The sequence below is a fragment of the Arvicola amphibius genome, chromosome 2 (genome assembly GCF_903992535.2).
Source record: "Arvicola amphibius chromosome 2, mArvAmp1.2, whole genome shotgun sequence".
Classification (NCBI taxonomy): Eukaryota; Metazoa; Chordata; class Mammalia; order Rodentia; family Cricetidae; genus Arvicola; species Arvicola amphibius.
The window spans coordinates 10,888,158-10,905,802 of NC_052048.2; the positions used below are offsets into that span (position 1 = coordinate 10,888,158).

Below are 17,645 nucleotides of genomic sequence, written 5' to 3' on the forward strand. Positions count from 1 at the left end.
ATCATCTCCCTGTAAAAATAACATCCTCACCACAAACTGTCATATTTTGTGCCTATTACAACAGCTGATAATTTAAGAGTTTAGTCTTGGGTGCCAGAGCTCAGACGTGGTAGAGCTGTTGTTGGAAACCAAATCTTCTGATCTAAAAGTGGGCCCTGCTCTGAAGCACATAAACACATGTCCACTCTTCACACAAGTAGGAAAGCCTTCTTCAGTTTTCAGTACCATCATCCCAGATTCTCTGTGGGTCTTGCTTCAAAAGCCAATCCTTCTGTCTGGTCTACCAGTTGGTTTTTCAAATATAGCTTGAGTTTAAATTCAAAATTAATGACTTTGGAGACCAATGCTTGCAACTTTTCTCATCACAAAATCTGATTCACTGTAAATTTTTTTGCAGTGTCTTTGGATGGTTAAGAGAACAAGTCTTTACTTCTACTTTTTTGGGAGACAGAAGCTGGGAGATACCAGGGAGTTCAAGGTCTGATCTTCAATGTGAGTTCCAGTATAGTGATACTATTCTATCCATCTCAAAAAAAATGGAAGGAAGAAGGAAGGAAAACAAAACTCCTTTCAGTGTTAGGTCTCTCTACTTTTCTCACTTCATTAAAAAAAACAGAATGAAAGTTTAAATAATGGCATCCATTTTATTCCCTCTGTGAATCCATGACCTCCATCAGTAGAGAGGATCTTAAGGTCGGAGTAAGCCACTTTTCTCCTTGTCTGTGGATGTGTGTTACCACAGTACTTAGAAGGGTAACTGAAAAAAAAAATGAGGAATTCTAAGACTCATGCCCCTCGTTCCCTTTGTTTTTTCTCAAATGTTTGAATGTATATTTTCATTACCTTTTTTTGAAGTTTCTGATTTCTGATGAAAATTCTAAAGAAATAAAGAAATATATGTGTTACAAATTCAGAAAATAACCAAGCCAGTAATATTCAAAATCAACACACTATAATTTCTTTGAAATGAGAAAATAATAAAAAAATATTTATCAGTATTATTTATCTCTGTTGCATGTTAAACACTGGAAATCTATATTGTATAATAAGAAAACCTTCTTGATATTGCAATGAGTAATGTAGGTTATTTGATTTTTAAAAAGAGATTGCTTAAACTGACTGTGCTTTTCATTATTAAAGCACTCTGCAGAACTTGTCTAAGCTCTGACTCTCCTCCATGACAGGAACTAATCTTCTGTTAGAAGTACATTTCAAATTCTTCTTGTTCACTGCCTACCTCTTACTACTAGCAGATATTCACACACAAGCTCAGGGGACCATCCTAAAGAGTCCTGATGAAATGGGAAAAGACTCCTATAGAGTATTAATTAACTCATAGTTGAACAGAAGAAAATACACTAAATCATATCGCTAAAAAACCACAGTCTGAAGTGATACTGATTTTATTCTTTCTTTGTCATCGATATTGGTGTCCACAACATGGTGACTGTATAGTTGTGTGTATAATTTCTTAGATGGCTTGAGGATTGCTGGCTTTAAGTTCATTACTTAAAGACTATATGCTTTAAGTTAAGACTTAAAGACTTAAAGACTATACACTCTGACTCACAGGTCCACTAGAAAAAATGTTGGAGCAGAAATGGGTATTTAAGTTTCTAATGATATTTATTCTAATTGATACAACTTTTGGAAGATGGAAAGATAACTTTATTTTACGTATGGGGTCTTGATGCATGGACCATGCTTGGCTCCTGTTCCTGGAACCCTCTGTTCTCCTGCTTCAGCTCTTATGGTAGTTGGGACAACAAGAATGAATTACTATCCAAGTAATTTTTTTAATCAAAAATATTGGTTTACTCATAGGGAAGTCAATGAACTAAAATGCATCTTTATTATGCAAATAAAGTAGAGAACAGCTGTTTTTTGTATCAAAGAACTTCTAGAGAATTCCTTTAGAGACAGAATATTTCTACTATGGTAAAATATAATTAAATTTGAATGTAACCTTTGGCTTGAAATGTCATTTTATGACTCTCAGAAGCACTAGTGTGAGGTAAATGCTTCACTAGAATGCAGCATCAAATACCAGTCCCCACAACTCCAGATACTATCTTCATCCCGTCCAGGTGGGCTAGACTATTGAGCTGTTAGCCTAGCTTGACTAAAATTCAATTCCTTCAGAAGCATAGACATGTATTATAAAATCACCCTGACATCCACCTACAGCACAGTAGGAAAGAACACATTTTCCACTCTGTGCTTCAGTTTTCTCGAGTATTTTACAAAAATATATTAAATGAGTTTCTAAAACAAAACACGAAGGCTAAGGATTGCTTCCAGTATGAAGAGGGGACACAGAATAGAAGTGCGTGTATAATTTAATTCTTCATTTTGCCAAACTTTCATTTAATAGATACTTAATTACCTCCCCACATGGCAGAAAATAGTGTCTTGCAAAGAAAATGAAAATGAAGCCAAGAGAAAAGCAAAGCATCTCAAATTTGAGAGTTGCTGTCAGAGACTTGGACCCCTCAGTATTTATCTCAGGTTCAGAGTGGGTAGAAAGGTTGGTCTTGCTGACTTTTTAACTGATAATTGGTTATTGCCCAAATCATGCCAAATGTATTTGGTATTTAGTCCCAGTATTATTCTGTATGCAGGCTCACAATTAAGACAGGGTAGAAAATCGATAGGCAGGATCGGTATAGCCAACATGGAAACAATGAACTTTAAAGTCTGTAAAATAATTAGGATCTTGGAGTTGGGAAAGAGATGATTAAACTATTTACTACTAAATAAAATGAGACTCTCAATTCTCTACTTTCTTTGTTTCTTTCCATTCAAATCATTTCCTTCATGAAAATATACGACTATATATGAGTTCAGTTGTTAAGAAAAAAAATCACACATTCAGTTCATAAGCACAAAAGGACTGTAATGCATAAATCTAAGCTTTGCTTGAGCACAATTGCTCATGGCGTTCCCAGGAAATAACCAATTTTCCCATAAAGAGTTCTTTTAGCTTCAGATTTACAGAGGAGTTGAGTAGCTTGGAGAAAATCTTAGTGTTGTTGTTTTTAGGAGAATTAGGAAATGACTCGTTAGGAAGATCAGGCATTTCATTCCTTAGAGAACTTTAATATCATGTGAAGAGAGAGCATCTTCATCAAAAAAAAATTAAATCAAGCCAAATGTTCTCTACAGCGAATATACACATCCATGTTTGGTCTGCTGTGACAAAGGTCTGTGTTTGTCATAAAGGGACTAGACAAGTTAATGGCCATGAGAGGATGGGAACAGGGGTGGGGCTTATGTGTCTTAAACCTCCATGCCGACCTTGGGCACGGAGTCTCAGAGCTTCCACAGGAAGCATCCGCACCACCTCCAGGTGTTAACAATGCTTCTGATTTAACTTCTACCACGGAAAAACAGAGAGGTAAATGGATTTCTTACAATCTGACACAGATAGGAAATCGGAGAGCTTGGATCCCTGTCCCATTTGCAGCACTGCACAGTCGTTGCTTTTTGCTATCAGCTCCAGATACTTGCAGCGTCGCCAAAGGGTGGTGACCAAAAAGACATCATTTATTCGTTGGGAGATAATTCTCACTGGTTTGGCATTCTGGCTTGACATTGGAATCGGAGAAACTTTCAATTATAAAGTTTATAGAAATATTTATTTTCAGAATACATGGGTGGCATGCTTTTCATGACCACAGCAGTATTTGATTTTTGTCCTAACACAAGGAGAACAATACAATCAAATCAAATGTGGGCCCGTCATATTTCTCGTCTTATTGTCACATGTGAAGACTGAAGATCTTAATATCTACACAAAATATGACTTAGAGACTACATATTTCACTTGCTTCTGTACTAGTGGTGTGATGGTTAGTGATGACTATTCACTTGACACAATCTAAAGATTAGATTCACCTAGCAAACAAGCCCATGGGTATCCTAATGAGGGATTTTCTAGGTTATTTTAGCCTTTGAGTGCAGGTTGTATTAACTACTACTGCAGATGGTGCTATTCCCAGCCTGGTGTCCTGGACTATGTAAATGGACAGAGGGAGCTGAGCAGCAACCTGTGTTCATTGCTCTCTTTGTCCCGCCTTCAAAGGCAACATGAACAGCTATGTCCAGCTCCTGATGCCTCCAGTGCCCTAAGCTGATGGACCGTTCTTTGAGCTGTGAGTCCAAATAGACACTTACTTCCTTATTGTGATTTTTGTCAGGCATTCCTCCATAGACACAGGAAAGTAACTCAATGAATGGGAAAGTGAAAAGGAAGATTCTTCATACGGAAAATTCAGATTGAAAATCATTGTTAAACATTAAACTTGGGGATTATCGATTATCTTAAACATGGTTGTTATTAATGCTTAGATGCTTTAGTGTTTAGCTAATGTTTATTTTTAGAATATCTGGTGATTTGTGTCTGGGGCATTTTAGAATTGTCACCATCACTGTTCACAGAATGCAAATAAATTATTTGTTTCCATTGTTTAATCACAAAACAACTTCTGATTAAAACAAGATGTAGCCTTGCATTCAGTTACTGACTTGGCGTAGTCACTCTGGTGTTAGCAATATAAGCAGGCAGCATAATTACTTCCATATCCAGTAAAAATGATCAGGTGCATTTGAAATCAGTTTTTGAGAATTTCTAGACTATTATATTTAAAAGTGGCATCATCTTTGTTCTTCTTCTCCATGCAGATAAAGAATTCATGTATTAATCCTCTGCATCCAAACACCATGTGCAATTGATTTGAATAATAAAGTGAGCATGCTAATACCAAATTTATGGCATTGTAATGTGAAATGGTTGACATAGAATAAGATTATATAAAATGAGTAATATGTTTCAAGTGTTAACTGTAATAATAGTTCTTCTGCCATGAGGTCCAAGCAGCCTGTGGTCAAACTCATTATGAATGTATTAATAAGACATTCCAGAAATAAATGATTCACAGATTTTAAGTTGGACATTATTCTGAGTAATAAATGAGAGCCCTCCCTCTCCAACTCTTTACTACCCAGGGCCAAATTGATCCCTTTATCTCCAACATCCACACAGTATTTGCTGCTTACCCATCAGTCACTTAGTCACATACGAATTGCAAAATTAGCTGTCATGGTTTTGGAGTATTTGTGTTTAAGTAACCATATTTGACTCCTCGGCCTCAATGAGTCAGAATAATGATGCTTACAGTAGTGTTATATGTTATAATATGCAATTATATTGCTATACTTTATCATTTTCATTGGTTTCTTTACACGTCTATATTATAAATTAAACCTTATAATCAGTGAACCTGTATAGAGTGAACATGATACATGAGATGCGTTAATACAGATGGGATTTTCACATGTTGTGGAGGGGACTATACGTTGCTACTGTTAATGTTATTTTTATATTGCCATGACTGTTATATTTCTGTTCTGTTGTTTGCTAGAGTAACAGATATGTGTGAATGGATTTCTTTATAATTTTTTTTTTTTTGATTTTTCGAGACAGGGTTTCTCTGTGTCTTTGGAGCCTGTCCTGGAACTAGCTCTTGTAGACCAGGCTGGCCTCGAACTCACAGAGATCTGTCTGCCTCTGCCTCCCGAGTGTGAATGGATTTCTTAAATATTGTTTTGATTGGCACTCACAGTGGAAACTTTTCTTTATTCCACAGATTTAAAAACTTGCATAATGCTCTATTTTTTAAACCCTTCCAAATATTAAATAGTACAGCGTAAAGTTCCCCCAGAGCTCACAGCATAAGTGTCTGCTTCGCCTTCTGTGAGAAAACACAGACACCCTCTCCTGCTTCTGGCTGGACAGCTCTGTACCTATGCATGAGACCACCATCATTGGCCCATACATACAGCTGCTGAACACCGTGCAGTGCATCTCCTGACACACCAGTGGGCTCTGCATTGGAGAGTTTGGGAGAAGTCACAAATTTCCCAAGTGTCAGTGTCTTAGAAATGTCTTTTTTAATTTAATTGAAACTCTTTGGTGTAACATAATTGAGCTGCCTGTACCCACAGATAATTGACTTATATTGTGTGTGCACATACAAACACACATGTGCACACAGACATGTGATTTCCAGTAGCAAAAACATTTCATTGTCTTTTATTTATTGTTGCATGCAGGTTTAATTATACTGTACCAATTGAATATATTTACCTGCGGTTGTCCCTTCTGAAGTAGATTTAGGTTTTTCACTGCATCTGAAACTTGCTTAGTTTCAACACACCCCAGAACACGGCATATATTTTTAACTTCTTCAATAATATTGTTCACATGTGTCTGTAGATGACAAGATCAGATATCATAGTTTATTAAAATTCAACTTCAGTTGACCTCTTTCTCATGAAGATAGAGTAGAATGGAAGGTGGTTTTTATTTTTTATGACTATATTCATTTTTTTTCTTTCTTCAGCATCTAGGTCCATTTTTAAATATACTGTACCTCTTTAGTGGTTTTATGTGTCTGGACCTGGCTTTACTGTAATAATCTTCAACATTCTCTGACCGCTTGAGACAAATCTTTAATTGCTGTGCCAGCTGCCACCATGTGCTGCCACCATGTGGCTCAAGTCAGGACATGGTACGGTGGCTGGTTCCATGCTTCTGTATGCCAAGCTCCAGCCTGCAGACTGCAAGACTAAGAAGCTTCATTTGGCTCCTTGTCAGGAACTTTTCTTAGTTTTCTCAGGTCCTATGTTTGGATATTCGAGTCCCCATGTTGGACGCCATATGTAATGAGTCTTTCTCTGTACCACCAGCTCCCAAATAAAGACACGAATACTTATTATTAATTGTGAAAGCTTGACCTGAGCCTAGGTTTGTTTCTAACTAGTTCTTATAACTTAAACTAACCCATTTCTCTTCATCTAAGTGCTGTTGCATGACTCATGGTTTTTACCTCTCTTCCTGCATGTCCTGCTTCCTCTGTGTTAGGCTGACGACCCTCTCTTTCTTTTTCCCCAAGGTCTCTCTGTCCCCAGAAGTTGTGCTTAACCTCTTTTTACCTAGCTATTGGCCAAGCATCTCTTTATTTAACCAATCACAGTGACACATTTCACACAGTATAAAGGAATAGCCTGAAATAGTCTCCATTTCACATAACTGCTTTACTGACTTAAATCTGATATAACATGTAAAAGAAAATGTGAGATAAAAGAAAGGATGAAATAGAGGGGGGGAATGAAATAGGAAGGTAAGTGAGATGAAGATAAAGACTTGTAGCACAAAAATGCTTAAACCTGCTTATTCTGGAATATTTTCTTAACAGAAAATTAATTAAATTTTACATTCACAAGTTTTTATACTAATAGGACACTATTTCTTCTTTTTAGTGTAAAAGAAAATCCCTTCTGAATGCTTTCCTAGTATGATTTAAAGCAGTGGAAAGAAAATTGGGGCACATAATTAATGACTACCACAGGGGAAAATTAGGCATTCCATGGACATCAACTAACCCCACTAATGAGCAAATATAAGAGGTTGATGCTTAGTTAAGATTTGCTCTTAGTGTTTCACAGATTAAAAACATACAGCTGTTCATTATAGCATGGAGAAGAAATATCAATGAGTAATTCCTGGGAGCGGGAGAGTCAGCTGCTTCATGACTAGGTGACTCATCACAAGTGGACATACTGAGAATGATGTGGGTACCAGAATCCAATTTAGTAGATAAAATAAACCAAAACACACACACTCCTCTAATAGCTAAAGAGCTAAGGTTGCATTTTCTGTGCACATCATCAACCCTTGGTTGCAATTTGTAGTATCATGTGGCTAAGATTGGACATGACAAACTGGATTGCCCCATAGAAGATCACTCTCATGTTAATGAAATGTCACCACAGTCACAGAGGTTAGGACATCTCTAGCATAAGGCTTCATGTTCTACCCACAATCATCACTGAATATTAATATCCATGTGCCTAGACAATGTCTTCTCTACATTAGGAAAAATTGGATTTGATTAGAAGGTTGCTCTAAAGATTAAAGGTGAGAAACTATTTAAAAAAAATCACAAATGATAACATTCTAATGTCAATTTTGAGCCTTTCACATACATTGTGGCTTATAAATGAAATCAGACCCAACCTATTCTGCACAGATAACTAATGGGGTGGGGATTAAAATGCCATAAGATAAAGTGAGTGGGACACTTAAAGTGGTGCTTTCTCATCTGTACCCCAGGAAGAGCCAATTGTTGTATATTCTAAAAGAAGCATAAATATCAACAAATAAAATGAAAATTCTGTGTTGTCTTGGGTCTCTGGGAATGTGGAAGTTAGTTTACTCTGTAACAGTTGTAGAGTATGTCTTTAAGGGAGATGCCCTATGTTGACTCCTGGCCTCCACAGGTAACTCATATCAAACACACACATACAAGCCTGCATTCACATGCACACACATGTACACAGTGGGGAGCAGTTTAAGCTCAGCAGAGATTCAGACACCATGAGATTTTTAGGAGTGCCATCTGATTCAAGTATTTTTGGACACACATCAGGAGCTACCCAAACAAAGTAGAACAAGGTTCTAGCTCTTGCAAATGTCAGATGAAGAAACACAAATATTCTACACACATGCACACAAACCCTATGTGCTCAGATGAGAGTGGGTGGGCAGCTTAGCTCATAATATAGATGGATTAGTTCTCCCGATGACAGACAGCTAGAGGCATCTTCCTGTCTGAGCTTCTGCTCAAACAGTGGTCCTTCAGTGGCCCGAGGAAACTATCGTCTGAATGCAGGTTCTGACACAAGGACTTAATGTTTCTGACTCACGTTCTGACAGGTACTGATAGATGAAACCTCAGATATTTGGATGGAGTGGGGGATGGGATGATTTGAAGCTAAGACCCAGAAATAGATAGAGGACACTGGTTGGCTGAAGACCTGTGAAGGGCAGAAAAAGACAAGTCTGAGAGAGAACTTCTAAGAATGCTGCTTCCTGGCCACAACTTTAACTGAAAAAATGATGGTGACATCTCTTGTTATACAAATATGAAGATATTAACCTATATTGTTTATACGGATTCTGTTTTAAGAATGATCGTGGGTCAATGTGGCTTGAATGTGAAAGGCCCCGTGCAGGCTTGTGTGTTTGTAGACCTAGTCCTCTAACTGGTGGGGCTCTTGGGAGAGGTCATAAAACCTTGAGGAGCTGGAGCTTGTCTGCTAGAAGTGCTTGGTGGCAGGGCTTACAGGTTACAGGTTAGTCCTTCCTTCATCCCAAGTCCCTTCTTTATGTTTTAGGCTATGAGGAGAGATGGAAGGTTCTGGTCAATTACCCCACACCATCAGGGGTTGGTTGCTGCCCTGCCTGCTACTGGAGTGGAGAGTAGCCTCTCAAACCATGAAACACAACTAACCCTTTTGCCTTCAATTGTCTCTTGCCAAATTGCCAGTTACAGTTAGTAAAAAGCAACTATTTCAGAGGTTATTACTATTGTGAACTCAAGCAGAAGCAGACCCAAAGCATCTGTGTGGACACATGTTCCAACCATACTCAAACATACGTGTTTATGTGTGTGTGGGAGGAAAGGGTGTAATATCTGATATACATATATATATATACACACACACACACACACACACACACACACACATGTACACACAATACACTCATGCACATATTCATAGACATATGTGTGCACACAAACACATATGTATATATGCACATAAATACATGCACATACATGCATATGTGTGCATGCACACATACACAAACACAGTGGTTACAGATAAAATTTCTTTTAGATAGTCAAATCCTATGAAAGTCCTGTATTCACATATAAAGGAGAGTGGATTTTGGATCAATATGATAAGAGAGCTTTCTCAAAAGTAATGGCTTAAGAATTGAGTAGGTAGCCCCAGGAAGATTGAACTCTTCCACTTACAGGCACAAAAGCATTGGGGAAGTTGAGAGAGGAGTTCTGCAATCCACAGGAGTTTTGACTGGGTTAAAGTCCTCCTGACTTTGATCCTTTGAGTTAGTAAAACCACAAACTGTTCTGTAAGACATGTTCTGGATTTTTCTTTAAAGATATTTGATGTGTCACAGGCCTCTCAGGCTCAGCATTTTGATGCTTTAGACAACAAACATACCCACCTGGATAGGATGGGGAGCACTGGAAAACACAGATGACAAATGCTTCTTCTCCAGATCTTCCTGAAAAAGAGAATGGAGCATCACTCAAGTGAAAGAAAGCCAACCAGCTCGGGCTTCTGTAGGGGAGACAGAGACAAAGGCGGACCGTATCTAAACAGTCACACAGTCAACCCTTTACCCAATTCCAGCCTTCACAGAAACCCGAACGCCTATCTGGTTAAACATGCTGCCTGAAAGGATCAAAATCAATTCATGAATTCAGAGACACACTGAGAGTTTAGGACGCTTTCCTTTCCATTTCTTTTTCTGCCATGAATTTTTTCTTAGAAGAGATGAATATTTTCTCTGAAGAGGAACTTTGGCATGAAATGCAGAATATTAGGCCCATTGTGAAAAGTGAAAGCAGCTGCCGTATTACATACAAAATTGCAAATTGTTAAGACCTCTATAGAGATGTGAGATCTCAAGGTAAACGGGTGATCACAATCACAAAGACTAACAGTAGACATGGGGCTCATCAAATATTTAAGCTTTGATATAGAGTAGTAGAGGGGACAACCACCATTCGAGTGGATCAGAAAACAGGAGGGATATTTAAGAAAATTCTCCATGACTAGGCTTGAGTTACCATGCAATTTAGAACTGGAGATCCATGCAGCATAGGTGTATGGATGATCAGGGATGTCCGGGAGCAGGCACAAAGTCCTGCCCTCCTCTGTGGATTTATTTCATAAGATTAAAATCCCTTGATTCCTGGATGCAGGGCAAACCAGTTGTATCTTGGGTGCAGATACAAGGCTTTGCTTTTAGGACATAGAGAACAAGAGAGAAATAGATAGGGCACAGGTGACTCCTGTCTGTTAATGAAAGAAGATTCGAAGTTGAACCACTGCACAGAGGAAGCCTTGCCTTGACTCCAGGATCTACTGAGTGTCAGCTCCAGGTCAGGCACTGATGGCAAGACCCTCTACTTCAGAAGACTACGTCTAGACACAGGAGGGATTTACCTGCTGTGCCCAGGAAGGACAGAGCCTAGATCTGAAGCTCAGGTACAAAGTCTACTTGAGGCTGTACTTGACTCCTACAACAGAAACCTCCCTTTTCCTCAGAGCCAAAGGAATAAACCATTTAGTAATAAACAAAGGGAGAAGATTTCATAAGGAAGAGGAAGTGTGGAGATGACAGTCAGTACCAGTATCTTGATGGACTGCATTTGTTCTACATATCAACAGCATTGCAGTAGAAAGCTAACCATTTTGAGATTTCAGTAGAATTTACCTCAATATCTAATGCTGTTCTACAATGCTGTCTAGCATTCAACCAATAAAAAAACCTAGATATTAGTTATGCCAAGGACAATACACCAATTCTCTTAAAATACGTCAGTAGGGTCAACAGTATTCTTAGCAAGGTACCTAAGAAAGACCCGTGGTAAGAATAACAACACAGCAAAATTGCTTGCTGGAGAGGTGTTCCAGCAGTAAAGAGTACTGGCTGTTCTTCGAGAGGACCTGGGTGTGGTTCCCAGCACCCATATGTGGCTCACAATTATCTCCAGTTCCAGGAGCTCTGAAGCCCTCTTCAGACTTCCACAGATAAAATGTACTCACATGATGCACATCCATGTAGGCAAAACACTTGTGCACATAAAATGAAATAAAATAAAAACAGAGCAGGCCAGGCCATTTCGAACCTGATCTGAAACCACATGGCTAGTAGCTTTTAAAAATTATGCCAAGCTCCTACAATTGAGGAGAGCAAACTATTTTAAATAAATGAACAACTTGTTGTGCACATAAAGGAATAAATAAGGAAGCACTGGGAAACTGTGTGTTCTGAAGTACCACCCCTCACAGAAGAACGATGGGAAGTTGAATGTGCTAGGGGAGAAAATAGAATTCATTTCCTTCAGTGGTATAGTCACTAACCCCTCATCCATGCCTATACGGGTGACCTGTACTAATCACAGTGGGCCTCACATACCCACAAACTAAGTCAAAACAAATGACAAGACATTAAAATATGAGGGAAAGAAGAAATGGGGTTAGGTGTGAAAGAGAGGAGAGATAAGAGAAGCTAATAGGGCCTGGAAAAAATCAATTATTGCATGCAAGTATAAAAATATCAAAGAATTTAAAAATTCAAGGATTACCACTTTAAACACAAAAAGAGCAATTTGAAATGGAACATAGAATTAAAAGACCGAAAGCTGTAAATAATCCTTAGAAAAACAGAGCAAAAGTTTGCAAATCTGTGGAAGCCAATTTTCAATTAATAGTATGGAAATCATAAAATATCAATATAAATGTAAATTTAGTTTTAAGCATAAACTGAAGAGCTGTAGAGACATCTGCATGGTTAAGACACCCACTGCTTTTGCAAAATCTCTGTGTTTGGTGCCCAGCACCTACAACAGGTGGCTTACAACATGTATGTTATAAAATATTGAAGATGATTATTACATTCATTCAAAAGTAAATAATCACGAATTTGTTAATGAATAAAATTAATACTGAACATCATAACATATGCATCAAGTTGGAGTCTATCATACGTTTGTTAAAAAGAGGATCTCTCCTATGTTGTGAAATATAAATAAACTTAGCTATGCATGAATAGTCCTAAATTATATCCTAGAAAAATTATTGGTGATGTCTTCCAACAGTATAAGACATAATCTGAGGTCCATTTTTCTAATGGAATACTATTCAACACTTAAAAATGAACATATAACCACCACATGGAGCAAGATGAATATTATAATATATATAAAACATAATATGCATAATATATATGCTTTGATTTCATTAATATACAAAAAATAAAAGGACACAGAGATCTGTCATAATTAATGAATACATAGCTTAGTGATGACAAAGAGAGAAAAACAAATACTTTTCATCAAAGGACACTTCTTTAAAATCCTTTAAAAATTATTAACTTCATTAGTCTATGTAGTGTGTACTGATGTTGGTGGTGTTGGTGGTGGTGGTAGTGTGTTCCATTGCTTGAACGTGAAGGTCTGAGCACAGAATGGGTAGCATAGGTTTTCTCCTTCCACCATGTGGGTTGCCAGGATCCACCTCAGGCTGTCAGACATGATGGCAGAAGCCTTTGCAAGTGAAAGATTGAGCCATCTTGTGGGTCCGAAGGGCACGTCTTCTGAAGATGATGAAAGGACCCAGACAGAGCCTACGCTGTCAGCAGTACATGGTCCTTAGGCAGTGCCCATCATATAACTAGTCTGTGTTCTGTACATACATTACTACATGTTCTTCCTGGGATACATAACAAGCTGCCAAACCCCAGAGAGTATAGACAATGGTGCTTGCTTTTCTCTGGAGCTGTTGCTCTCGCTAGAATCCCAGATTCTTGGCTGTGCACTCTCTTCCACTTCAACGACAGAGACTGAGATTTCTTTTGCTGTAGGGAATCCTACAGCCAGTAGTTACCCACCCACTGGGAGTGGCCTCTTATACTATTTATGCCGGTGTAGAGTATGCGTCCAGCCTCTTTTCCGGCTGCGGAATTCCGTTTCTGTTCTCCATCCCAGCAGAGGATTCTGATTTGTGAGTCTACCCCTAAATAAATAGTGGTCTATTTTTCTCAATTCTGAGCTAGTGTGTTATTTCTTTTAAGTGTCCTTCTTCATTCTTTTTTGTGTTTCTTCAGTCTGAGGGTGAGTATTCTTTACATAATAGCGCTGGCATTGAGTCATTTCAGTCTGGCTTACATTTCTGCTAAGGAAGGCTTCATTTCTGTAATTGTGCCCTATTTCCTATGATCTGCTTTTTTTTTTCTGCCCAGCTTCTGTTTTTCTGATCTCACTGGTCTTGTTCCGTTTTTTTTTTTTTTTTTTTTTTTTTTTTTTTTTTTTTTTAATTTTTATTTTCTCCTTATGATTTTTTAACTCCTTTCCTGAGCCTTTTTTTTTTCTGATTGTGATTATAAACTTGTTTGTCGACTCTGTCCTGGATTCTCTGTTCTCCTTCTCTCTGGTGATAGGAATAAAATTGGTGGCTGCAAGAGCAGTACAATGACGATAACGCCTGACTCATCCTTCTCTGGATGTTCTTCCAGTCACTGCTTTTTGCGAAACATATTACATGGGTCCTTCTCATTCATCTTTAAAGATATCCCTGTATTATATTTTATTTTCTTTACTCTAGCCATGAGGAATGTGAACTAGGAAGGTTAGGTAAAATCCCTTTATAGTATTGGAGTTGACAGAAAGTTCTGTTTCTGAATTCAGACCTGACTGTAACTATGCTTAAGTTATGTTTGAAACTGGACATTCTGAACATCTACTGGTTTATTTGATGTGACTAAGAGGGTTTCACTTCTAAAAAATTATAACATGTGTTCTTGTATCCTGTACTAATACTTTGTCTTAGATTTTTGAGTTTTCTTCCTCTCTGGGTGGTTAATAGCTTTGGAGGCAGAGCATGTGTGAGGTGCATGTACTTATTTCTCCTGAGCCATTTAAGTGAATATAAAAGATACATTATTCTTTTGATAATTGTCTTGATACAGTCTCTGGATCATGGGCCAGATTGTGGAAAGACCATGCAAGAGGGCTGTTAGGCCCTCCTAGACCATGTAGACATTGCATGGAGTCAAACCATGTTTCAAAGCATGAGTTTATCTCATGCAATCTTAGCTATGTGCTCTGAAATTAGATTCTCTGATTGTTCATTGGGATTACTTATCTCTAAAAGTTCTGACTGAAATTTCAGTCAAAACTTAGCAAAGTATTGAAATGTCCCAGTAAGAAATAATTTTGAATCACAAGACATTTCTTTCAGCTAGGGGAAGATATGACTTTATAGTGTGTTGAGATGAATAGACTCCACCCTAGGAATTATGTATGTAAATGTGCCCAATTCAGTAATATCCTTGGGGGAAATGCTTTAGTTTTCATTTCTCTCAGATTTTAAAAATAAATATAAGATACAGAATGGATTCAAAATTATATTCCTAAAATATCAAAATATACACAGAATGGAACTGAGGAGGAAAGTTTCCAGTGGAAAGTTTCCATGTAACCTATCTGCATAGCAAGTCACCTAAGGCACAAGCCAGTCTCCCAATCTGAAAGTAACAAAGTCTAAAATATGCTGAAATAATTACTTCAAGGAACAAACATATCTATCAGTTTAAATTAGCCACATTATTCAGAAATATTCATGACATTTGTCTAACTGGGGGTTTGTTGTGTTGTTTTCAAACCATACATAATAACCTAAGTTTGTAAGAGATGGGGGAAACATTATTTTCCAAACTGATGCTGTTTGGGACATGAATGACATGTAATTTGTCAAGGAAGCAGGTGCTGTGACACCGAGGTCTCCACAGAACGCTGCTTAACTCACTCGTCAATAAGCAGGTGCAGCACTTAGAACTGGCAATGTTGCAGTCTGCCCCCACACATTGATCTGGATGCTCCCCTTCAGAAACCCATCTCAGAAGCTTTTGATGAGTCTGCGGAGATTGCTCAGAGGTTAAGAACATGTACTGGTACAGGGGACCCCAGTGAAGTTTTCTACATCCGTGTCAGGTGACTCACAACTACCACGTGGAACTGCAGCACCAGAGAGTCAGATGACCTTTTCTATCCTTCAAGGATATCTGCACTCAGTGTACATACCCAGAAAGACACACACCTTTACAAATTAAGTCTAAAAGAAAGCTCTTTGTTTTGGATTGCGTTTATCTGGAAACCTACAGGCAGGCACAGTGGTTTAACTTATTTATAAGTTAATCCATTGGCAAGTGATGGCTGTGATTTGCTAGTGACAATGTGAAGACAGTGATTCTTTGATATTTTGCCAATATTTTAGTCATATTGGAAAAATTAACAGTAGCCAATGGTTTCCTTCAAAGTGAACACATGGATGGTTTCCTACTTGAGCAATGCCATCAAGCTTCTAAATTTGGAAAGCCAGAAATGTTACAGATTCTCTGAAGTCTGAACATGTGTATGTGGAAAGGAGGTGCCTGTAACTCTCTAGCAGCATGCAGATGTTCAGCTAGGATGACTCAGCTCTTTGTTAGCTCACTAACCATCAGAAGTGTCTCTGCATAGATGATTGAAGTCTTAATGTGCCTTAGGTCTTGACAAATTGCAAATTCTACCTTAGAAAGAAAGATTGTTATGAGATTGAAGAAATCAAGTTTAAAAGAGAACAACTTACAAAACTTTGTGTGTATATATATATATATATATATGTGTGTGTGTGTGTGTGTGTGTGTGTGTGTGTGTGTGTGAGAGAGAGAGAGGGAGAGAGAGAGAGAAAGGGAGAGGGAGAAGGGAGAGGAATAGAGAGAATATGGATACATGTGCCCATGAAGACCAAAGGTGATGCTTGGGAGTCTTCCTAAGTCTTTCTGTACTGTACTTTTTGAGACAAAGTCTCTTGAAGGACCTGAAGCCCACTGTGGTAACTGAATGGCCTGGCCAATGAGCTTTCAGGATCACCTTGTCTCTCCCTCCCCAGATCTGAAGTTACAGATATGTGCTACCGTAGCCAGCTTTTTGCCTGAATGCTGGGGATGCAAACTCAGGTGTTCATATTTGCAATGGCAAGCACTAGATCTACCGAGATGTCTCCAGGACTGACATGACCATTTTATAAAAGCACTGTATGACTGAGGGTGTCTCTGACTCTTCTGCCTGCTCTTGGGACCCCTTTCTCCTGCTGGATTGCCTCCTCTAGAGTTGAGATGAGGGTTTGAGTTTAATCTTATTGCATTTTATTATGCCAAATTAGGTTTATATCCCTGGGAAACCTGATGTTTTTCTGAAGGGAAACACAGGAGCAGTGGATCTGGGGAGAGGAGAGGTGGGGAGGGAATTGGAGAAAGGGGAAGAGAGAGAGGAGGCTGCAGTCAGAATGTATTGTATGAGAGAAAAGTAAATAGAAAAATTTAAAAATCTGTGTCATATTCTTTCACTCATGCTCCATATCCTTACATTTCCAAGTTCAAGACAGACCCAAGAAAGAGAGGCAAGATTAGATGTATAATAATATTGCCATCCCCATATTGCTAATTATTTGTATAGAATTCACATTCTATAATATGGCATCACCATCTTGTTAATTATTTGTATAGAATTCACATTCATAGACAAGTTCTGTATCCACATCAAGACCACCTTCATTCCTGCTGGGAATCATCAGTAGCCTGAGACCATCACCTTTTCATGGACCTGTTGATCCTGCTGATTTGTGACAAAAGAAGGAACATCTTCTCAAAGTTGGATTCTGATTTTCCAGGCCTTGTGAGAGGTGGTGTGCTGTCTTTCTTTTTGAAACACCGGCCTTTCCCTAAAAGCAGCTCTCAGATTTGATGTGCCTAATGGAGATCACCACCCAGAGGCCCAGCAGGTGCCCAGAGTTTAGTAGCCTCGGACTGAATCCATCACTCTCTCCTGCTGGGCCATCCTCTCCTCTCATTGTTATTTTCTGGAATTGATCTCTCCCTGCATTCAGCTGCAGCCAGGAAATCTGCAGTTATTTTAGGCTTCCTGAGTCTTTCACCTAATCAT

At 38.4% G+C, this 17,645-nt stretch overlaps 1 protein-coding gene across 25 annotated transcripts in view; it reads right to left on the minus strand.

Moving 5' to 3' along the window:
* Positions 1–17,645, minus strand: part of Pik3c2g (phosphatidylinositol-4-phosphate 3-kinase catalytic subunit type 2 gamma) — a 346,977-nt gene that overhangs the window by 258,223 nt on the left and 71,109 nt on the right. For 23 of the 25 annotated variants that reach the window (XR_005284220.1, XM_038318262.1, XM_038318253.1 and 20 more), the window contains 4 exons: positions 10,097–10,156; positions 8,770–8,880; positions 6,149–6,271; positions 844–877 (listed from right to left, as the gene is read on the minus strand). Coding sequence is in view for 24 of the 25 variants with exons in the window: in XM_038318262.1 (XP_038174190.1) it covers positions 844–877; positions 6,149–6,271; positions 8,770–8,880; positions 10,097–10,156 (328 nt within the window). In the remaining variant the exon portion in view is untranslated. The remainder of the gene's footprint in view (positions 1–843; positions 878–6,148; positions 6,272–8,769; positions 8,881–10,096; positions 10,157–17,645) is intronic. The other 2 variants (XM_038318252.1, XM_038318251.1) reach the window with 1 other exon arrangement.